This window comes from Mustelus asterias, chromosome 4 (assembly GCF_964213995.1).
Source record: "Mustelus asterias chromosome 4, sMusAst1.hap1.1, whole genome shotgun sequence".
NCBI lineage: Eukaryota > Metazoa > Chordata > Chondrichthyes > Carcharhiniformes > Triakidae > Mustelus > Mustelus asterias.
This window is the reverse complement of record NC_135804.1, coordinates 63939071-63963580: the sequence shown is the minus strand read 5'-3', so window position 1 is coordinate 63963580 and position 24510 is coordinate 63939071. Positions and strand designations below refer to the sequence as shown.

Here is a 24510-nt window from a genome sequence, read left to right as displayed (position 1 = left end):
ATCCAAAGTTCCCAGATATGATCAACACTGGTGGAACCTCCTTAGCTAGTTTCACAACAATCTTGAGGCACAAAAACCCAAGTGATTCCTTTCTCCTATACCTTTAAGTGGTCTGGTTTCTGGCAAAATGGAAACAATGACAGTAGTCTTGTCCAGTATACAATCCCTGCTCTCCCTGTGTTCATCTTTCTGTCTTTTTATATTCTATTACATGCATAGCTCCTTGTGAAAGATGCCTTCTCTGTTCCACAGAACATTAGAGCACTTTCTGTTCTACACCAAGGTATCTGGCTTCCTGTGTTTTGATACTAGCTATAAATCTATATCTAATTAACTGTCTATTTACCCTTCTCTTAGCTCCAGAACAACTTAGATCACCAGAGCAATCCTTAGAAGTCTAAGGGCACATTGCCAGAATTATCTTAGTTTCATTTTGAACTTTAACGGACCTTCCCGAAAGAAAATACAGGCTTTTCCCCAAAGTACAAAATTCATCACATCATCACTGAATGCTGCTTCTATCTTTGTACCAGCCAAGAGGGATGTTAGTTTGGGACAATGGGAGGGATTGATGGACTCCCACAACCAATTCAGTGATGTGGGGGTCATCAACATCCACCAAAAGCAAGTGTCCCACTGAATGCCAACCTGGAATTCCAAGCCAGAGTTCCAATCTCCACTTGCTGGAACTGTCTGAGCACGTTTTGAACCCTGCACTTTCTGACTCAGACAAAATGATACCAACAAAGCTTTAACTCACCTGGCTAAATAAATGTTCTTGCCCATCAGTTCAGTGAATAGCACAGATAATTACCAAACTAACTGAGTGCTATAGCAGAAGGCAGTTCTCAGCAATCCTCCGGTTTCCTGTGATGGTCATTATGTGGATACCAGTCCAACCATAAAGATTTACCTTTTCTGAAATTTTACAAACTTAAAACATTTGCAAAAAGAAAGATCTTGCATTTCTTCATAGAATCATTGGAATTTACAGCACGGAAGGAGGCCATTGGGCACATCATGTCCATGCCAGTCGACAAGTAGCCTATTTCCCCAAAAATATACTTCATTTATTAATGAAGTATAATACAAAACATTACAGCTTGAAAATGACAGGAAATGTTATATATTCGGCTCACCTCCATACAATATATTCCACTCTTAGGTGTTTTTATACAATGGTAATTCTCTTAATCTTTACAAAATGCATTTCATGTCAGACACACGGCCTGAGGGCAAAAACATTTTAATTTGAAAAATTACAGAAAGTGCAATAGAATTCAACGTTCCTCTATTCAGCATGTTCCTTTCTGTGGTGCCTCAATACAATTTCAATAGTCTTGATATTCACAAAGTACATTCTGTGTCAGGGAAACAGCTCAAGGGGTTTTATTTTATTTATTAACATTTATTTAGCCAGGTGAGTTAATCGAGAACCAATTCTCATTTACAATATCAATCTGGCCAAGAGGTTAACACTGCAGCAATAAAAGTTACGCAGCAATGCAATTCATTTAAACACTAAAAACCGTAAAATACAAATTAGCAACGGGAGAAAATTAACAGTTTAGGAAGTACAAATATCAGTCAATAGAGCATTACCCTTCACCGAAAAGCATCCATGAGAATAAAATATGTTGGCTTCATTTTTAATTGTCATCGGCAATTGCAAACTGAAATGAATTATGATCAAAGACTATGCTCACTCGGAGTGACCAATTTGATCAAGCCACATGACTGGGTTCTACAAATTTTCCAGCCCTTTCGTGTACTAGGGCTGATAGGCCTTAGTCAACGACTTTCCCAGCTGCACCTCTATGGCAGCTGCACCAAGCTTTAGTACATCCCTCAGCACATAATCCTGGAGCTTGGAATGTGCCAGTCTGCAACACTTGGTTGAGGGCAACTGTTTGCACTATAAGACCAGCAAGCTTCGGGCAGATTGAGGAACACCTTTTACTGAGTTAATGATCCTCCAGCTGCAGTTGATGTTGATCTCGGTGTGCACTTCGGGGAATAGCCCAGAGGCTGGTTGGCCACACCAGCTGACAAGTAACCATCCAGCCTAACCCTACTTACTAGCTCTTGGTCCATAGTCTTGTAGCACATTCCAAAACCTCAGGAAGTGCTAAGCATTTTACAGTCAATGAAGTACTTTTGAAGTGCAGACACTATTGTAATGTACAAAAACGTCAACCAATTGTGCACATCAAGATCCCACAAAAGGCATTGAGATAATAACTGATCAGATAATTGTTTTTTTAATGTTGTTGATTGAGGGGTGTATATATGTGTGTGTATGTATATATATTTATATTAACCAGGTGTGTTTATATATATTAAACAGGCCACCAGAGATAACTCACTCCCCTCCTTTTTGTCAAATATGGCTGTGGGATTTTTGTATCCAACTAAGAATTAAATTCGTGACACTGATCAATTGATCTTGCAATAACCTCTTGCCCCAAGTGTAGAAAATCCACAGTGCAACAATAAATCCTAAACCAAGTGGGCTACCGGACAAACTGCAGAAGGCCATTGGAAACTGCACCTCACAACCTTGCAGCTCGCAGGTTCAGAGATGTGAAACCCCAGCCCTCCCTCAAATAATCTCATTCCCTCATTGAACATTTGCCCCATGTGTATTCCAATTGATGTGGTTAGAGAGTGCACTGGATGAGGATTCCAGAACCTGACATAAGAGCAGCATACCCAAATGCCTGGCATTAGGTCTTGGCACCTTGGAACAGGGAGAGGTTTGGGGAGGCTGTGTTACTGAAAATTGTTACTGCGCTGCCAAAGAATTTCATGGCGATGAGGTCCCTAAACACCACAGACACTCACTAATCACGGATAGGAAGAATGAAGGAGCTTTGAAGACTGATGTTCACTTATGCTTTGTACAATGTTCCAACAGCAAGGGAAACATGAAGATGAATGGTGCATTTAACATTGCCTTCATTGTTGCATGCAGACAGCAGGAAAAGCAGAGAAAAGCGTGACACCAGTGGCAGGCTTGGCAGAGAGAGGTGGATTACCCTGAAGAGCGAGAAGCAGCAGAACCCCCTTCAGACCCAGAGGATGAAGCTCTCAAATCCGCTGAGCTTGGGTGGCTCGCAAGACTGAGGCTATACAGGAGACATGTGTCATTCCTCCAGTTGAGCAAAAATCATTGTTGCCATATCTCTACATGTTCAGGAATGTGGTGGTCACCTCTGTCACATTCTCCAGGAGTTAACACCATGGGAATTGAATGGACATCCATTGCCAGTGGCTTTCAAAGTTGCTGCAGCTCTTAAATTTTACATGTGTGGCTCTTTTCAGGGCTCCATTGAGGACCCCTGGGACATCTCTCAAGCTTCCCCTCAAAAGTGCATACAGGAGGTGACAGATACCAAGGTGCACAACTACATGCGCCTTGTTAGAGATCAAACCATCCAGGCAGCCCAAGCACTGGGATTTTTTAAAGTTTATTTATTAGCATCACAAATAGGCTTACATTAACACTGCAATTAAGTAACTATGAAAATCCCCAGTCGTCACACTCCGACACCTGTTTGGGCACACTGAGGGAGAATTTAGCATGGCCAATGCATCCAACCAGCATGTCTTTCAGATTGTGGGAGGAAACCGGAGCACCTGGAGGAACGTGCAAACTCCAAACAGACAATGACCTGAGACAGGGAATCGAACCTGGGTCCCTGGCGCTGTGAGGCAGCAGTGCTAACCACTCTTCCACCGTGCCGCTGTTTCAGAATTCTCAGAAATACAGGGTGCCATCGATTGCATTCACTTTGCTCTCAGAGCTCCCTTGCAAGAACCAATGCAAGACATTAACAAGCAAGCGTTCCATTCGCACAATGTACAGCTGATCTGCAACCACCAGAAACATCAGGTATATATGTGCAGGATATCCAAAAACCTACCATGACTCCTATATCTTGAGTAAATCACAGATTCCCAAATTCTTCGAAGGCCCAAACCATATCCTGGGTTGCTTCCTTGGTGACAAAGGCTACACACAAAAGACATGGCTGATGATGCCTGTCAGGCAGCCACAAACATCATCCAAGGAAAAGTACAACGATGCTCATGCCACCGCCACACAAACATTGGTAGAACAAACCATTGGCGTATTTAAAATGCGATTCCAATATCTCAACAGATCTGGCAGCACATTCCAGTACACTCCCTAGAGGGTCTCATGGATCATTGTGGCTTGCTATACTTTGCACAACCTGGCACTACAAAGGGGGAGGACTTGATAAATGATGAGATAGAGGGGTTGCATGTCTGATCTGAGAATGAGGATAACGAGAGGGCTGAGGGTGAAGAATCTAAGGCTGCAGGGATGGAGGCCATAGCATGGGTCACCAGATTCCAGGTGGATGTTGACAGGATGCGGTGATTATGCTTTCAGGTCACTGGCTCCATGCTGGGCCCACATTACCACCTGTGTTGCTGTCCTTATTTCAACCATCCACTTCAATCTGAGAGTGAGTAGTTGCACCTTTGAAAAACGATGAACTCTCACTGGAATACAGGAGAGCCTCCAAGCATCACATGTCAGATGGTGAAGCCTCTTCAAGCATCTCTCCAGCATCCCAGTTTCTATAGCAACCTACAAGAGGCAAGAACTAGAATACAATCCTCAGTGTGCTTGTGGCTGTGTGCCTTCAGTCTCAAAAGGCATCTTAAGGAGAGCAAGCTCCAGCTATGGGACAACACCTTCTGTATGACTTCAGTAGTGAATACGTGAGGTGAGAACTGGATGAAGCTAGCTGAGGACATTCCAGAAGTGTTCATGCCTGTTAATCACACTGAGCCCTCAGTGTTAATTCAATCCTCATAACATTAAGATCCGGCACTCTCAGTGAGGAATCCAGAGCTGCAGTCAGCCTGACCTTTCCCTGGGCATGGAGGAGCTCACAAGGACCATCTTCAGACACGTGCCTGCCCACAGAGGAACATGTCTCCTCTTCCACGCAATCATTTTCCTCTGATGGCTAGCTCTAGCTTATCTAAAGTGAAGACGGACCAGGGAGCCCTCAAAGTTCAGCATCATCGATAATAAAGAACACAGATCAGCTGAATTCCATCCTCGGTCCCATCCCATTTCCACCCTCAGCATTGTCATCCCATCTCGCTCATATATACGCATTGAGATCAGGATCAACAGTTCAAGTGACCCCAACACATCACCATATGAAATTTTAGAACTCACCGAGTGTTTAGGTGAGGGGACGCATACCAGAACTTATGGCCAACGCTGGATCCCTACATTTTTATGATAGCCTTGTGGGCAATGCAGACAACCTCACTCATTAATAGTAAACTCTGTAGCTTTGAGCTCCAAGACAAAAATGTGTCAGCAAGGGTCAGAGCTCAGGAACATTTAGGTGGGGAGCTGTGCAGATTGTTGAGATAACAATGATGAAGGTGGATTTGAGCGTACAGGAGCCAGAGCATAGGCTAATAGATTGAACATCCTCATGGCTGACAGTTCATGAAGATCAAGGAAAGATTACCCATCGTCATGCGCATCTACATCTCTCCTTTGACATTAAATCTTTACTTTTGCACAATGCAGTTGAGTCAAGGGATTACATGAGCCTCCATCTGACACAGCCAGGAATGAATATCACTTGAATCTGTAAAGCATTTCTAAGAGATGTCTTGCACAAGCACACTTTACATTGAGGGTGATGCTTCACTGATGTTGGACTGAAGGCCAACATTCATTGCACGCAACATCGACCTAAACAACGTGATGTGATATCTGTGATAAGTGAGGAAGGGAAAATGGTGTGAGAACTGATTGACCAGCTCAACATACAACGGACACATATACAAGAGGACATGTGCAATGGGTGTAGTTCTATTTACGTTGTTAGAAATTATAGACATCTGGTGAACACCCATGCAAATGTTGTGCCCCTGGGTATTTTATGATGTGCCTAACCTTATTACTATGTCCTGGTGCATTTCCAACATCCACAGTGGAGGTGGAGATAGCCTGCTGCCTGTTACACCCTGTCATCTGCGATGACTTCGGGCATTTTCTGAAATGCCAAGACCTGGAAGGCCCTGGCCTGTTTTTAGTCTCCTGCTTGGGTCTCCTTTCGTCTGTGGAGCTGCAGTACATATGGTCACTGTCCTGAGAACCACTGGACACTTCTGGAGTCACCTGGGTGGATGGCCCCAGGATGTCCAGCTGCTGGTCCTTTTCCCTTTTGAGTGCCCAAGAGCTCCTGGAAGGGGCACCTGGAGTGAGACTGAGATGTCCAGGCCCCTTCTTGTGTAGCTATTGCTGGATGTCACCAATGCCTATAACGATGGACTGCAATTCCTGCAGCAGCACAGGTGCTATGTCCTGGACCAATGTCTCCATGACGGCCGCCATCTTACCAATTTTGACCTCGGTGCACAGCCTTGCCAACATGATGACCTCAGGCTGAAAGTGGACAAACTCCTCCATTGTACATTGCAATCTGTGCAATGCTTCTGACAACCCTGCCTGATATTCCCACAAACTGTCACGCAACTCCAACATTGACTTAGGACCAAGTTCACAGGCTTGTCATCTGACAGAGACTCAGCAAAATTCTGGCCCCCAGCAGTCCTCTGATTGTTAGTGACCTTGGATTGGCCTGCCTCCACCTGCTGTGGACCAAAATCACTGCTGTGCTCACCACATTGACACTGAGCCTGCTCTAGATCTAGGTCCCGCTGAGGTGTGCATCTGGTGGAAGGTGTGGGTAAGTGCTGTGATGGATTTTCCAATAACATGGATTCTCATCCAAGGTGTCCTTGGGGCTGAAAATGGGGTGCTGGCTCCCAATGTCCTTGGGATGTTTGGCTGTGGTGCCTTTAAAGAGAGTAGAGGTAATTAGTGGGGCAGCAGATTTCAAAGCATAACACTGACTAACATGGTCACTGTCTGAAGGAGCAGTTGGTGAAGGGTGTTCACTCCCACCATTGCCACAGGCTAGTCCATTCCAAACAGCTCCACAGTACACTCCTTAAAAGGAATGAGAGCCTTGAACTTAGGCATCCTTCCACCAGTCTGGGATCTCTCCCTCATATTGTGGGAAAGCTTGTTCTGCATGATGACACATGACAAGTGTGAGATCAGGACCCGTGCCAAGGCAAAATATAAGGATGCCTGGATTGTGTGGATGCTAAATGGAGTCGTGCATGAGATGAGTACACGAGTGACACAGAATATGAGCCCTCTCTGTGCGAGAATGAGTGGGGATGTCCCTTGAGCTGGCAGTTGGGAGAACTTTGTGGAGACTCATTTGGAGAATGTCTGATGGGCTGTGAAATTATAAATTGACAATAGATAATTTACACTGGCAGAATGGATGAGATCATTCACCCTCTTCCTGCACTGGATGGCTGATCTCTTATGAGCTGAGTTGGTGCAAGGGGAAGCAGTGGTGTAGTGGTATTGTCGCTGGACTAGTAATCCAGAGACTCAGGGTAATGCTCTGGGGACCCGGGTTTGAATCCCACCATGTGGGAGATGGTGAAATTTGAATTCAGTGAAATATCTGCAATGAAAAGTCTAATGATGATTTTGAAACCATTATCAATTGTCATAAAAATCTATCTGGTTCACTGATGTCCTTCAGGGAAGGAAATCTGTCATCCTTCGCTGGTCTGGCTTATATGGGACTCCAGATCCACAGCAATGGAGGCCAAATCACTGAATATATTTAAGAAGGAAATAGATAGATTTCTAGACTCTAAAGGTGTCAAGGGATTTGAGGAGAGCGCTGGACTGTGTGTTGAGGTAGAGGATGAGCCATAAACATGTTGAATGGTGGAACAGGTTCAAAGATCCAAATGGCCTACTCCTGCCCTATTTTCTATGCATACTTAATGAGGCGAGAAGTATACAATCCGATGTGAAAATCCACCAATGCAGCCAGTGGGAAAAACACCACTTTTCCCACCCACCACCACACTCAGTCCAGGGAGCGGAAAATCTCGTCCCACAAATGAATAATGTGGTCTATGAACTTTAGTGCTGGTGCAATACCACGTACATAGGCCATATGTCCCAACGATTGGTAGATTGTATCAAACAACACATCCCCTCGGCTTTTTAAAAAATATTCATTTGTGGGACATGAGGCTCACTGGCTGGGCAGCATTTATTGCCCATCTCTAGTTGCCCTTGGAGGGCAGCTGAGAGTCAACCATATTGCTGTGGCTCTGGAGTCACATGTAGACCAGACCAAATAAGGACAGCAGATTTCCTTCCCTAAAGGGCATTAGTGAACCAGATGGGTTTTTTGACAATTGACAATGGTTTCATGGTCATCAGGAGATTCTTAATTCCAGAGATTTTTTATTGAATTCAAATTCCACCATCTGCTGTGGCAGGATTCGAACCCAGGTCCCCAGAACATTGATTGAGATTTTGGATTAATAATCTAGCGATAATACCACTAGGCCATCACTCCTTGTTCTCAATGGGCAAAGTATTGACTGTACTCAACCAATCCGTGTTTGCAAAGTTCAGAATGTTATGACTAACTTCAGATGTGAATCCATGATAGGGCAGCATTTGCTGAATAATCCCAAGTGTTCCTAAGAATTACACTAACAACCAATTTTAACTTGTCAGTCAGGCTCACAGTGTGACTCGCTACATATACTCATGGGATGTGGGCATCACTGGTGAGGTCAGCATTTGTTGCTCATCCTTAGTTACCCTTGAACTATGTGGCTTGCTAGGCCATTTCAGAGGGCATTGAGTCCACCACATTGCTGTGGGTCTCAAGTCACATGTAGGCCAGATCAGGTAAGGATAGTCGTTTCTTCCTTGAAGGATGTTGGTAAACCAGATGGGTTTTTACAGTAATCAAAAAAAGCTTCTCAATATCCTCGCATTTATGTGTTCCATTGCCTTGTTAGCCTTCCTCAATGAATTCCTCACAATTCTCAGAACTCCGTTTACCACTGTTCCATTCAACCAACCAATCCATTAATACCTTACTGCAGTCTAAATCTTTCTTCTTAATTATCAACTAACAGCCCATTTTTGTATTGTCTACAACTTCTTAATCATTCCCCTTGCGTTCAAGTCCAATTCCTGGAATCTATATCAAAGGAACTCATAGAACAGCATTTAACGAAAGAAAATATAATAAAAAATAGTATGGATTCCAAATGGCTAGGTCAAGCCTAACTAATCTGATAAAATATGCTATCCTTACCTGACAGGAGCTAAGAAGAAACAAGGACAGAAACCATTTGTGGGAGTTGTCAATGGACCTCCAAACAGTAGTGGTACACTAGGGGATGGCATTAAACAGGAAATTAGAGATATGTGTAATAAGGGTGTTACAGTCATCATGGATGACTTTAATCTACATATAGATTGGGCAAACCAAATTAGCAACTGTGGCAGATGAATTCCTGGAGTGTGCAAACGATGTTTCTTTAGACCGGTATGTCAAGGAATCAACTAGAGAATATGCTATCTGTTCCGTGTGAAGGGATGAATTAATAATCTTATTTGTGTGGGGTCCTTTAGGGAACAGTGACCATAACATGGTAGAGATCTTCAATAGGATGGGAAGTGAAGAATCTGATCTGAAACTAAGGTCCTAAATCTAAATAAAGGAAACTACGGAGATATAAAGCAAGAGTTCACTAAGATTGATTGGGGAACTCATTTAAAGGCATGACAGTGGATAAGCAATAACTATTATTAAAGGAACTATTATATGCATTGCAACAGTTATATATTCTCTTCTGGCACAAAAACACAACGAGAAAAGCAACCCAACCCTGGCTTACAAAATAAATTAAGGATAGTATTAGATCCAAGGAGGAGTCGCATAAGATTGCTGGAAAATGTAGCAAGCTTGAGTATTGAGGAAAGAGAGGGAAAAACCACTGTCGCTTTTCTCAGCTTCAAGCTGCTTCTGAAAATGAAACTAAAACTGAAATGCTCTGAAAAATAGCTGTCCCTCAGTCACATGACATGACCTGTCAAACATTCCCAAATCAAGGTCTATTCAACAATCCCAAAGGCACATTAAAACCACAGAACACTGCATTAGTTCAAATTAAAATCAACATGATTGCCCTGGGGGCCACCTTGGCACTGTCCATCAATTATTCTGCCTCGGTAACGATAAAGGACACCGGCTACAGACAACACTGTGCCGACAAAACATCCTAGAGAAACATGATTAAGACACATTTATTCAAGGCACAGTATCATCACAGGACATAACCAGTAAAATGGATATGGGTGATATGGTGTATTTGAATTTTCTGAAAACTTTTGATAAAGTCTCACATAAGAGGTTTGTATGTAAAATTAAAGTGCATAGGATTGCGGGGTAATATATTTGCATTGATAATGCAAGGGGTCATAATCTTAGGTTTGAGCTGAGAAGAAATTTCTTCACTCAGAGGGTGGTAAACCTGTAGAATTCTCTACCACAGATTGAAAATTGGTTCGCAGACAGGAAACAGAATAGGAATAAATGGATTTTTTTCGAAGTGGCAGGAAGTGACCAGTGCAGTCCCACAGGGATCAGTATTTGGGCCCCAGCTATTCACAATATACATCAATGATTTGGATGAGGGAACCAAATGTAATATTGTACATACTTTTGGTCTCCTTATCTAAGAAAGCATTTACTTGCCAAAGAGGGAGTGCAGCAAAGGTTCACGGGACTGATTCCTGGGATGGCAGGATTGTCTTATGAGGAGACATTGGGTTGATGGGGCCTGTATTTACTGGAATTTAGAAAAATGAGAAGGGATCTAATTAAAACATATAAATTTCTGACATGGCAAGACAGGCTACATGCAGAGATAATGGGCCCGATTCTCCCATCGCGACCCGCAACTTTTCTGGTTGGTCTGGTCGGGAGAATCACGTCATCGGCCTTTTTCTGGGATGCGCATCTCCCAGAGCCGGAGAACAGTTGGAGTCCAGGCCACGCTGAAAACCGCCGGGAAGACAGCTAAGTCATTTGAATCTTTTTTTAATGTAGTTTAAATATGTTTTGCATGTCATTATTGGGAACTTGCCGGTCCCAGTAGAATCTCCCACCCCGCCAGGAGTACTTCATTCCGGCGGGGTTTAGAGTAGCTCCCCACGTTTGTGGAACTAGCGGGAGACCCCGCTGGAATGAAGGGTGGCAATCAGGGCCCCCCAGGGGGTTGGGTGGCAGGGGGGAGGTGTCCCCTCGTCATGGGCACCCTGGCAATGCCAGCCTGTGCCCCCTGGCACTGCCCAAGGGGAAAAGTGCCCATGCCCTGGGGGCCACCTTGGCACTGCCCACCGGGCAATGTCAAAGGGGTAGGGCCTATTGTGGGCGGGGCCTAGGGGTGATCATTTGGGGGGGGAGGAGACCCCTCCCACTGTCACTCTGCATTGGGATCGGTCTGGGCTAGAGGGAGACCAGCGATCGGAGGGGTGGTCTGCCAGAGGAGGAGGAGGCATGCCTCCCGGGCGGGGGGGTCTGATCCCGGAGGAGGGGCGGCGTGTTCTGGGGTGGTCTGACCCTGGGGTGGGCGGTCAGTGGGGGGTGGGGGAGAATCACCTCTGCTGGAGGAGGGGGGAGGGGGGTAGGCTGGACATCGGGGCGCGACGGGATGTGGGGGTGGGGGGTGTCAGGGCTGGCCCGGGGACTGTTGTGCGGGGGGGGGGGGGGCTGGAGGGGCAGCACTGTGAGATTCCCGAGCTGGCCAGTAAACGAGGAGACTGACAGACCTGGGCCATTGCGCATGCTGTCAGACTCCGACGTGAATAGGCCCCGCCCCCCTGGTTTTTAATGAGATTCCCAATTGTGATCTCTGCAGTGCACAGAGTGGGGAGATTCGCGTGTGAAGCTGCACTGAAAAAACAGTCATGATCTAGAACAGTTTTCCTACCAATTCAGCATTTTTGGGAGAATCGCCCCCAATGTTTCTTCTGGTTGGGTGTCTAGAACAAGGGGTCAGTCTCAGGATATGGGGTAGGCCATTTAGGTCTGAGCTGAGGAGAAATTTCTTCACTGAAGATGATGAGCCTGTAAAATTCTCTACCACAGAAGGCTGTGGAGACCAAGTCACAATATATTTAAGAAGGAAGTAGATTTCTCAACTCTAAAGGTGTCAAGGGGTATGGGGAGAGCGTGGGATTATGGTGTTGAGGTAGAGGATCAGCCATGATCATATATAAAGGCAGAGCAGGTTCGAAGGGCCAAATAGCCTGCTCCTGCTCCTACTTTCTATGTTTCTAATATTTTGAAAGGGTAGCAAAAAGAGTGGACAAGGCTACTTGCAGATGTCGTATTCTTGATTTTTCAAAAGGCTTTTGATCAGGTACCACACTGTAAGCTCATAACAAAGGTGAGGATGTATGGAGTCAAGAGATGAATAACTGAATAGAGAGCAAATTGACTAAAAAAAAAGTAAGAGCAGAGATAAAAGGTCATATTCAGGCTGGGGGAAGGTAGAAAGCGATGTTCTGGAAAGATGGGGCCTTTGCTGATAATTTACATTATTGATTTGGATCTAAGAACAAATCAGCCAATACCAATATTTGTGAATGATACCACATTGGGGCATAGCTAGGAGGATTGGAAGAGTACACCAGGGAACAAAAGTGTAATTGAGGTACTAAGTGGAATCACTTGGCATTCCTTGTTAGTCTTTGTACACATTTGTCTGTTTATTTTGTTTCAATTATTGACAATTCCCAAAATCTAAAAGGTTACACTGCCCAATTACACTTGGAGAACTGGACCGTCTGATGCTCACTCAACCATGTCTCTATCTGCTTTTTCTGCTGCCCTGCTGTCACAAGTGTAGGTGAGCTGCTGGCCATTCCTGCTCTGTACTGCTGGTCACTGCTGCAGAACATTTCTGCTGGTGTGCTACCAGTCTCTCCTGCTTTATGTGCTGCTGGTCATGCCTCTGGTTGTGCTGCAGGTCACCGCTGCTGGTCACCGCTGCTGGTATGTTACTGGTCACTCCTCATTGTGCTGCTGCTGGTCATTTTGTTGGTCACTACATATGGTTGTGCTGCTGGTGGTTACAGTGGTTGGTCATGGCTGCTGGTCTCTGCTGCACATATGTTCTCATGTTGTTTCATGTTTTGCAGTTGCTCAATAGGCATTTCTAACGGTGAAGCAGACATGTCTCTGAGACAGTAATGTGCAGCACACAGCTTCTGCTTCATCAAACCTCTCTGGGAATCTTGTAGCACCTTTCCTGCCTGGTCTCGAGCATTGTTTCAGCATCTCAATTGTTTGATCTGCAAGGGATCTAGCATGTCCATCGTTGTACCTGGGATATTGGGCATTATCAGCCATGGCTGTGGTGAGTAACTCGAAGAAGATCCAGCCATCATGTCTGTCCCTCTTTTCTTAACTATCAACGAACCTCGGCCAGTTTTATTTGATCAAAACAGAAACAGCATGCAAACTTTCAGGGGCATTTGCACTGATGTGCATCATTTCCTGACATTTTTTAAGTTTAAGTTTTAAGTTAAGGTTTTATGTTTTTAAGTTTATTTATTAGTGTCACAAGTAGGCTTACATGAAAACTGCAATGAAGTTACTGTGAAAATCCCCTAGTTGCCACACTCTGGCACCTGTTCAGGTACACTGAGGGAGAATTTAGCATGGTCAATGCACCTAACCAGCACATCGTTCGGACTGTGGGAGGAAACTGGAGCACCCAGAGAAAACCCACACAGGCATGGGAAGAATGTGCAGACTCTACACAGACAGTGACCCAAACCGAGAATCAAACCCAGGTCCCTAGCGCTGTGAGATAGCAGTGCTAACCACTGTGCCACCATGCCACCCTCATTGGGGTTACATTAATGTAATAATAGAATCCACCTATTCCAATAGGATTATTGACCATTTGCTAATGACAGTACAGGATCCGAATTGTTGCTGTGTCTTGTTTTGTTAGTAACCAGGTGTGTGTGACCTAATGCAGACAGATACAGGAGGATGAAATGTGCACCCAGGAGACAGAACCAAATGTGAATACCTTTAGATTGGTTGGCTTTATAGTGTTGATTTGAAACGTACATTCTGCTGTGTTGTGGGGTACTTGAAGTGGCCGGTACTGCCCAAAGTTTAGACAATACAAGACTCACGAGGCAGGTATCTCTGTATAAAGAGATAACTTTATTTAAATCAGCGGCCGCCAGGTGTTCATCAAAGGCTTATCAATCATTCCTACCTTTCAATAGCTTTAAATCAATCATTTTCAGGATACACAAATCAACAATAATACGTCAAATACTTTAGCCAATGTAATTCCACCCCTCGGCATAATGGTATTTTATTAGTCCGTGAAATCCGGAAGCTGACTCCTCTCTTGGCTGTCCCAAGTAGCTTAAGACATTCAGCCCAGAGTTCAAATGAATGTTCTCATGGGTTCCCTTAAAGGTTTCTATCTAATCAGACTAAGTCATGACACCATGTCTGGGCACCAGTCCATCTTGTCTGGGCAGTGAATAAACCTTATTCATGAAATATGATAAAGTGTTCTAAATGTTCTCTCATCTGAAACTTGACTGATAAAAATTGCATATTTCCAAGGTCCAAATATTCTCTCAAAGTATGGCTTTGCCCTAATGACTTTTACCATGATGCCTTGTGGTAAAATGCTTTTTGACGAAAGTGAACAATATTCCTTAAAATCAATAATTCAAAATATCAGCATATGTATTTTACAATCATAATCACTTGTTTGAATCAATTACTGCATCTCATAAATTGCTTCTTGTTAGTTCATAAACTTATTTTAAAAGTCATTTAACTGAATGCTGCTAGTTCTGGTAGTGCCTTAATGTCTACTATCTTACCACCCCATTAGGGGTTTCACTTGCATGCTGCCCAACAGCACAATCGCTGCATGTTCCTTCCTCAGCAGCTGAAGTGTAAACATTAGGAAAAAACACCTGTGTGCATATTGGTCTCACTCCCCTCTTTGCACCTTCCTCTTTTGCTCCTTCTGTTCAGCCTCTCTGTCTTTCCTCCATCCAGCATTGTAAGGCTTTTCAAATCCAAACTCCGAATCATAAAATCACCACTTTCTTACTTAACTTGCATCCTCTTTTCTCCATTTTGTTGTGCCCTGAACTATGACTCTTGACCCTGTTCCTGGATTTCTCAATTAAATTCGTGATGTCATATTCACCAACAGATTCAAATCTTCTAAGGAATACGGCAAAATATTAAAGGTTTAATTTAATGAAGCAATCTTACATTCTCCAAATGAAGAAAAAGAAAATAAATACTTACATTTCTATTGTGTATTTCACTACCTCAGGACATTCCAAGATGCTTTACAGTCAATTAAGTAATTTGAAAGTGTAATTCCCCTCCAAGCCACTTACCATCCTAACTTGGATCTATATCGCTGTTCCTTCACTGTCACTGGATCAAAATCCTGGAATTCCCTCCCAAACAGCATAGTGGGTGCACCTACATCATATGCGCTGCAGCAGTTCAGGAAGGCAGCTCACCACCTCAAGGACAATTAGGGCTGGGCACTAAAAATGCTGGCACAGCCAGTAATGCCCACATCCTGTGAAAGAATAAAATAAATCACTGTTGCAATGTAGGAAACACTACAGTTACAGTATGATCACAAAACTGCGATGTTGGTTGAGAGATAAAGGTTGTCCAAGATTCTTTGAACAATTCTAGGAGATCTTTGACTTCCACCTGAGACTGTGGGTGGGATTCTCCAGCCGTTCACACCAGTGGAGTTCTTCGGTCAGCGCAGTGCTCCCTCAGTAGTACCACACTTGAGTTCATCCTGGATAAAGCCATGTTTCTGAATCATCCGCCCTGTCTGTTTGATTCTAATCACAGTAACACAGACTTTTAGCTCTCTAATCTGAAGGGGAAAGTGGAATTGAAGACACAAACTGTCGTTTTTTTTTTCCTTCAATAAATCTTCTCACCCAGACATTTGACACAAAGCAGTTTAAGTTGTGTACATTATCAGCTTTTCCACGACAGGCAGCAATTTGATAAAGGTGCCCTTCTAATCAAATTCTGCTCTTTAATCTCCCTCAGCTTGAAGGTTTCTGTGACTGAATTCAAAGCCCCTGATCACATTCAGCTCAGGATGCTGATGATGTCCATTCCCTGTCTAATCCTCTGGAGAACAGCCCATTATTTAATCAGCTCTGCTTTGTCTTTACCAAGATTGATGAGTTCCATCCAGTGAAAGGTGCTGAGTGATGGTCTGGCTGTCTCCGAAGTCTCAATGTAGCCCATCTTGGCTATCTCTCGAGAGATGGTTGACTGGCCTCCTATTTGAAGGAGAATACATTTCAGCTTGTTTATCACCCACAACACTTTCTGATAAGTCAGCAAGCTTTTTAACTTGGAAATTTGTCTGAGTTAGACAAAGGGCTTCAGCATTCACCTTGCAAACGGCAACATCATTAGGCTGAAAGACAAAGATGCATTGCTTCCAAACATATCTAGAGAACCATTGATCAAGCTTATGGTTAAAAATTCCCATCAATTTGCATGTACTCTATCTGGGAGAAAGTTGAATCGAAAATAAACACTTGTACAAAGTGGTTTGTCTAGTTAATGAAAGTCATTAAGACAAAAAAACTATTTTGGCCAATTAAGGGCCAGTAAATAACATAATGATACTAGAAGAGGAGGAGGAACTTGCTGCCTGAACTGGTACCCATGTGACTACATACTCCTACTCTGACACCAACTGTACACTGTTTGATAAATCTGACCCTGACATCTAATGGATGATGGTGTTAATTCTTTATTGAGCTAATCAAACCAAGCACAAATTAGGGTAATTACAATGCTTAAATAAAAGCAAAATGCTGTGGATGCTGGAATCTGAAACAAAAACAGAAAATGCTGGAAAATCTCAGCAGGTCTGACAGCATCGTCAGAAGTTTAACAACACCAGGTTAAAGTCCAACAGGTTTATTTGGTAGCAAAAGCCACACAAGCTTTCGGAGCTGCAAGCCCCTTCTTCAGGTGAGTGGGAATTACGGATGAATGAACACCGCTCGACAATCACCAGGCAAGACTGTTCTCTTCCTGTTGGGGAGCACTTCAGCGGTCACGGGCATTCGGCCTCTGATATTCGGGTAAGCGTTCTCCAAGGCGGCCTTCGCGACACACGACGGCACAGAGTCGCTGAGCAGAAACTGATAGCCAAGTTCCGCACACACGAGGACGGCTTCAACCGGGATATTGGGTTCATGGCACACTATTTGTAACCCCCACAGAGTTTCACTAGCTGTCTTGTCTGGAGACAATACGCATCTTTTTAGCCTGTCTTGATGCTCTCTCCACTCACATTGTTTTGTTTCTTAAAGACTTGATTAGTTGTAAGTATTCGCATTCCAACCATTATTCATGTAAATTGAGTTTGTGTCTTTGTATGCTCTGTTTGTGAACAGAATTCCCACTCACCTGAAGAAGGGGCTTGCAGCTCCGAAAGCTTGTGTGGCTTTTGCTACCAAATAAACCTGTTGGACTTTAACCTGGTGTTGTTAAACTTCTTACTGTGTTTATCCCAGTCCAACGCCGGCATCTCCACATCATGAGCATCGTCAGAACCAGTTCTGATGAAGAGTCATCTAGACTCGAAACGTTGGTTCTATTCTCTCTCCACAGATGCTGTCAGACCTGCTGAGATTTTCCAGCATTTTCTGTTTTAATTACAGTGCTTGACCAATAGTTAAAAGAACAAACCCTTATTAATTAAACCATTCCCTGCTTGAGTAGGGTTGTAATCTGACTGGCATTTCTTTTTCTCTGTAACCTCAGCTCTACTTCTGACCTCTTATAATCACCCGTACCTGAAATCCATGCTCAACTTGCAACTGGAGCCTTGAGGTTTTTTTCAATGTAACAAGGTCGGGAAGATAAAGTTGATTGGTTATTTTCAGCTTGATAAGTTAAGACTGGAGGAGTAACAAGGTCGCTTAGCAACGAGTGATCATCTGAACAGGCTAAATTCTTAAAGAGACAGGACTTTGCCCAGAGTACAGTGAACATGGTAATTAATGCTGATCGACTATTAGCACTTTATCCCAACAAAGCTACTTGATAGAGCTTGAAAACAGCTAAAAAAGAAGGCATGGTGCTGAAGCTTTTCATATTGCACTCATCAGGACAAATGCACGAATGCCAAATTTCAAATGTTCATAATTTATATTACAGGAGAAATAATATTATTATAATGAGAGTTTCTGCATATGAATGTATGACATTATAACAAGCTTAAATAAGGAACATAGGAACAGGAGTAGGCTGTTGAGCCCATCGAGCCTGCTCCACCATTGAATATGATCATGGCTGATGTGACACTTCATTGCCTTTTATCCACGCTATCCCCATAATCCTTTACGCTTATGTTAATCAGAAATCTATCAATCTCTATTTAAAAATGCTCAATGACTGAGTTTCCATCGCCCTCTGGGGTGAAGAATTCCAATGATTCACAACCCCCCCCCCAAGGCAAACATTTTACCTGCATCTACTCTGTCTACTCATTTAAATATTTTCTAGGTTTCAATGAGATCATCTCTCATTCTTTGAAACTCTATAGAGAATACAGCTCCAGTTTGTCCAATCCCTCTTCATAAAACAGTCCCATCATTCCCAGAACAAGTCTGGTGAACCTTCGTTGCACTTTGTCTATGGCAATAATATCCCTTCTAAGGTAAGGGGACCAAAATTGCACATACTACTACAGATGTGGTTTAACAAGGTCTGATTCAATTGAAGCAAGACTTCACTATTCCTGTATTCAAATCCTCTTGCGATAAAGGCTAACATTCCATTAGCCTTCCCAATAGCTTGCTGCATCTGCATGCTAGCTTTCAGTGACTTATGGACTCTTTGTCCATAAGTCCATGTCTCTTTGTACATGTACGCTTTCTAATTTCTTACCATTTAGGAAATGCTCTGCACATCTGTTCCTTCTACCAAAGTAGATAACCTCACGTTTTTTTACATTACATTCTATCTGCCATGTTCTTGCCCACTCACTAAGTCTGTTCAAATCCTCCTTTACATCTTCCTCACAACACATTCTCATCTAGCTTTGTATCTTTGCAAACTTTGAAATATTACATTTGGCCCTCACATCCAAATCATTGATGTATATTGTGAACAGCTGGGACCCAAGTACTGATCCTTGCAGTACTCCATTAGCCACAGCCTGCCAATGTGAGAATGGCCTGTTTATTCTCACTCTCTGTTTTCTGCCTGTTAGCCAATCCTCAACCCATGGCAGTATATTGCCTCCTATCCCATGTGCTTTTATTTTGCTAATCAACCTCCTGTGGGAGGACTTTATCAAAAGCCTTCTAAAAATCTAAATATACTATACTCATCAACTCCCGTTTATCAATTTTGTTAGTAACACCCTCAAAAAAAAACCCCAAAAAACTTTGTCAAACATGATTTATCGTGCTGACTATACCCAATCAGATTACGATTATCCAAGTGTCCATTTATCACACTCTTTATTATAGATTCTAGCATTTCCCCGACTACTGATATAAAGCTAACAGCTCTGTAGCTTCCTGGTTTCTCTCCGCAACCCTTCCTAAATAGTGGGGTGACATTTGCTATCTTCCAAACTCGACAGATTATCTTAAATTGGTTGTTAATGTAGCTATTAGCACAGTCAGGATTGTTCAGCTACTGTTAGGTGTGATTTCATGAGTAGACAACACATGCCAACCACTCAACACCCATTCCTGTTTATATATTCTTGCATTATCGAGGACTACAGTAGCAAGTTAATCATAGGTTATTTCAGCACTCAATTTTTAACTGTTCTTTGCTATTATACATACTCCATGTACTCATGGGTTCTTGCTTGAATCACCTGTCCATTCTTACAACTATAATTCAGTGGGCGCTATTTTTTCAACCCTACTATCTCTATCCTCCAGAGAAGGAAAAAGCATTTTTTTTTATTTAATTGTGGAACATGGATGTCGCTGGTTGGCCAACATTATTGTTGCCTACCTCTAGCTGCCCTTGAGAAAATGGTGGTGAGCTGCCGCCTTGAAACGCTGCAGTCCATGTGCTGTGTGTTGACCCACAATATCGTGAAGGAGGGAATTCCAGGATTTTGACCCAGCAACTGCGAAGAAGTGGTGATATATTTGCAAAAAAGGATGGTGAATGGTTTGGAGAGGAACATGTGGTTCCCATGTATCAGTTTCCCATGTCCTTCTAGATGGAAGTGGTTGTGAGTTTGGAAGGTGCTGTCTAAGGATCTTTGGTGAATTTCTGCAGTGAATCTTGTAGGTGGCACACACTGCTGCTACTGAGCATCGGTAGTGGAGAGAGTGGATGTTTGTAGATGTGGTGCCAATCAAGCGGACTGCTTTGTCCTGGATGGTGTCAAGCTTCTTGAGTGTTGTTGGAGTTGTACCCATCCAGGCAAGTGGGGAGCATTCCATCACATTCCTGACTTGTGCCTTGTAGATGGTGGATAGGCTTTGGGGAGTCAGGAGGTGAGTTACTCGCCGCAGTATTCCTTGCCTCTGACCTGCTCTTGTAGCCACTGTGTTTATGTGGTGAGTCCAGTTGAGTTTCTGATCAATGGTAACCCCAAGGATGTTGACAGTAGGGGATTCATTGATGGTAACATCATTGAATGTCAGGGGACGGTGGTTAGATTGTCTCTGATTGGTTATGGTCATTGCCTGCCATTTGTGTGGCGCAAATGTTTCTTGCCGCCTGTCAGCTCAAGGCTGGATATTGTCCAGATCTTGTTGCATTTGAACATGAACTGCTGCAGTATCTGACTCACGAACAGTGCTGAACATAATGCAATCATTGGCGAACATCCCCACCTCTGACCTTATGACGAAGGGAAGGTCATTGATGAAGCAACTGAAGATGATTGGGCCAAGGACACTATCTGAGGGACTCCTTCAGAGATGTCGTAGAGCTGAGATGACTGACCCCCTCCCCCCTCCACGACATCCTCAACCACCTTCCTATGTGCAGATGAGATAATCTGTTTTAATTCCAAAGAAAAGTAATTCTGGACTCAAAATGTTAACTCTATTTCTCTATCCACAGATGCTGAATTTTTCCAGTATTTTCTGTTTTAGTGATATTGATTGAGGGATAATTCTTGGTCAGGAAACTGAGGATTACTCTGCTGCTCTTCTTCAAAAAAATATTATGGAATCTTCTGTGTCTATCCACGACAGCGCAGAGTCACTGAGCAGAAACTGATACCCAAGTTCCGCACACATGAGAACGGTCTAAACCGGGATGTTGGATTTATGTCACATTATCAGTAACCCCCACAGCTTGCCTCCTGGACTTGCACAATTTCACAAGCTGTACTGTCTGGAGACAATACACATCTCTTTAACCTGTGTTGAATGCTCCCTCCACCCACATTGTCTGTACATTTAAGACCTGGCTGGCTGTAGAGATTTGCATTCTAATCAGTATTCTGTAATTTGATTTCTGTGTCTGTGCCCTGTTTGAGAACAGAGACCACTCCATCTGACGAAGGAGCATTGCTCCGAAAGCTTATGGTATTTGCTACCAAATAAACCTGTTGGACTTTAACCTGGTGTTGTGAGACTTCTTACTGTGTCTATCCAAGAGAGCAGACAGCAGCTTGTTTTATTTTCTCATCCAAAACGTAGTACCTCTGACACTGCAGCACCCCTTTGGTACTACACTGGACTGTCAGCCATATTATAAGTCCATGGAGTGGGACTTGAACATTCAACCTCTGACTCAGAGGTGGAAGTGCTACCACTGACCAAAGCTAACACTTGGGTTACATGTGACTGAAAGTGTTAGTGAGAATTTTACAGGGTGCTGTGAAATACTGGCATATCCAGGGCTTCTGCAGTACATTGCTCTTCCAGGATACAGTAACCAAAGATTTGATTTGATTTATTATTGTCACATGTATTAGCATAAAGTATTATTTCTTGCTCGCTATACAGACAAAGCGTACCATACATGGAGAAGGAAAGGAGAGAGTGCAGAATGTAATATTACAGTCTTGGCTAGGGTGTAGAGAAAGATCAAGTTAACACGAGTAGGTCCATTCAAAAGTCTGATGGCAGCAGAGAAGAAGCTGTTCTTGAGTCAGTTGGTACGTGACTTCAGACTTTTGTATCTTTTTCCCAATGGAAGAAGATGGAAGAGAGAATGTCCGGGGTGCGTGGAATCCTTGATTATGCTGGCTGCTTTTCCGAAGCAGCCGGAAATGTAGACAGAGTCAATGGATGAGAGGCTGGTTCGAATGATGGACCCTGTCATGTTTTTGGGAGGGAGAGGAAGGGGTGAGGGCAGAGGTGCAGGAGATTGGTCAGAAACAACTGAGTGTCCTGTCAACCACAGTTGAGGGGGTCCCTTGGTTGAGGAAAAAGACAGATTTGTCAGTAGTGCTGTTTTTGGCATCATTGGAAGAGATGCGGCGAAACTGGGAGAACAGGATGGAGTTCTTGCAGGGAGTGGGATTTGAGGAAAGGTAGTCGAGGTAGCTGTGAGAGTTGGTGGGTTTGTAATGAATATTGGCGGTCATTCTATCACCAGAAGTGGAGATAGAAAGGTCAAGGAAGGGAAGTGTTGGAGATAGACCAGGAGAAGTTGAGAGAAGGGAGGAAATCGGAAGCAAAATCGATCAATTTTTCCAGGTCCAGATGAGAGCATGAAGCAGCACCAATATAGTCATCGATGTAATGAAGTAAGAGTTCTGGGAGGAGAGCTGAGTAGTATTGGAACAAGGAGTATTCCGCATGCCTGACAAAAAGACAAGACGTAACTGGCAACTACGTGGGTACCCACAGCCACACTTTTAACTTGCAGGAAGTGAAGTAAGTTGTATGGACTTCCCTCTCCACAGGTGCTCCAGACCTGTTGAGTTTATCCAGCATTTTCAGATTTCTAACATCCACAGTATTTTGCTGTTATTATAAAATAAAATCTCCTTTCACTTTGGCAACCTGAATATTTCAGTTCTGAGCATCACATTTTAAGAAAAATGTCAAGGCCTTGGAGAGGGTTCTAGAATGATGACAGGTTTCAATTATCTGGAGAATCTAGGATCATTCATAGAATAGTTGGCAAAGTGGCACAGTGGTTAGCGCTGCTGCCTCACAGCGCCAGGAATCCAGGTTAAATTCCGGCCTTGGGTGACTGTGTAGTTTGCACGTTCTCCCCTGTCTATATGGACTTCCTCCAGGTGCTCTGGTTTCCTCCCACAGTCAATGGAGTGCAGGTTAGGTTGATTGGCCATGCTAAATTGCACCTTAATGCCCAAAGATGTGTGAGTTAGGGAAATTACATAGAAGATAGGAACAGAACATAGAACCAATCTAAAGCCCCTCTAATCTACACTATTCCAATATCATCCATATGTTTATCCAATAACCATTTGAATGCTCTTAATGTTGACGAGTCCACTACTGCTGCAGGCAGGGCATTCCACACCCTTACTACTCTCTGAGTAAAGAACCTACCTCTAACATCTGTCTCCTATATCTCTCACCCCTCAATTTAAAGCTATGTCCCCTCGTGCTAGCCATCACCATCCGAGGAAAAAGGCTCTCACTATCCACCCTATCTAATCCTCTGATCATCTTGTATGCCTTTATTAAGTCACCTCTTAACCTTCTTCTCTCCAACGAAAACAAACTCAAGCCCCTCAGCCTTTCCTCATACGATTTTCCCACCATACCAGGCAACATCCTGGTAAATCTCCTCTGCACCCTTTCCAACACTTCCACATCTTTCCTATAATACGGTGACCAGAACTGTACGCAATACTCCAAATGTGTCCGCACCAGAGTTTTGTACAGTTGCAGCATGACCTCCTGGCTCCGAAACTCAATCCCTCTACCAATAAAAGCTAATGCACCGTACGCCTTCTTAACAACCCTATCAACCTGGGTGCCAACTTTCAGGGATCTATGCACATGGACACCCAGATCCCTCTGTTCATCCACACTACCAAGTATCTTACCATTAGCCCAGTACTCTGTATTCCTGTTACTTCTTCCAAAGTGAATCACCTCACACTTTTCCACATTAAACTCCATTTGCCACCTCTCAGCCCTGCTCTGCAGCTTATCTATGTCCCTCTGTACCCTGCCACTTCCCTCTGCACTGTCTACAACTCCACCGACTTTAGTGTCACCCGCAAATTTACCATTTGGAGACCATTTGGCCCTTCAAGCCTGGTCCACCATTCATCATAATCATGGCTGATCGTCCAACTCAATAGCCTAATCCTGCTTTCTCCCCATAAGCATTGATCCCATTTGGCCCAAGTGCTATATCTAGCCACCTCTTGAATACATTCAATGTTTTGGCATCAACTACTTCTTGTGGTAATGAATTCCACAGGCTTACCACTCTTTGCGTGAAGAAATGTCTCCTCATCTGCGTCCTAAATGGTCAACCCCGAATCCTCAGACTGTGACCCCTGGTTCTGGACACACCCACCACAAGGACC

General features: G+C 43.6%; 1 protein-coding gene across 2 annotated transcripts in view; it reads left to right on the top strand.

Moving 5' to 3' along the window:
• Positions 1-24510, top strand: part of fcsk (fucose kinase) — a 376256-nt gene that overhangs the window by 266502 nt on the left and 85244 nt on the right. The window contains exon 1 of one of the 2 annotated variants that reach the window (XM_078211156.1): positions 13261-13344. The exons of the other annotated variant lie outside the window; for it this stretch is intronic. Coding sequence (XP_078067282.1) covers positions 13296-13344 — 49 coding nt within the window. The 5' untranslated portion in view covers positions 13261-13295. Of the gene's footprint in view, positions 1-13260; positions 13345-24510 lie in introns of those variants that run through there. 2 annotated transcript variants of the gene reach the window in all.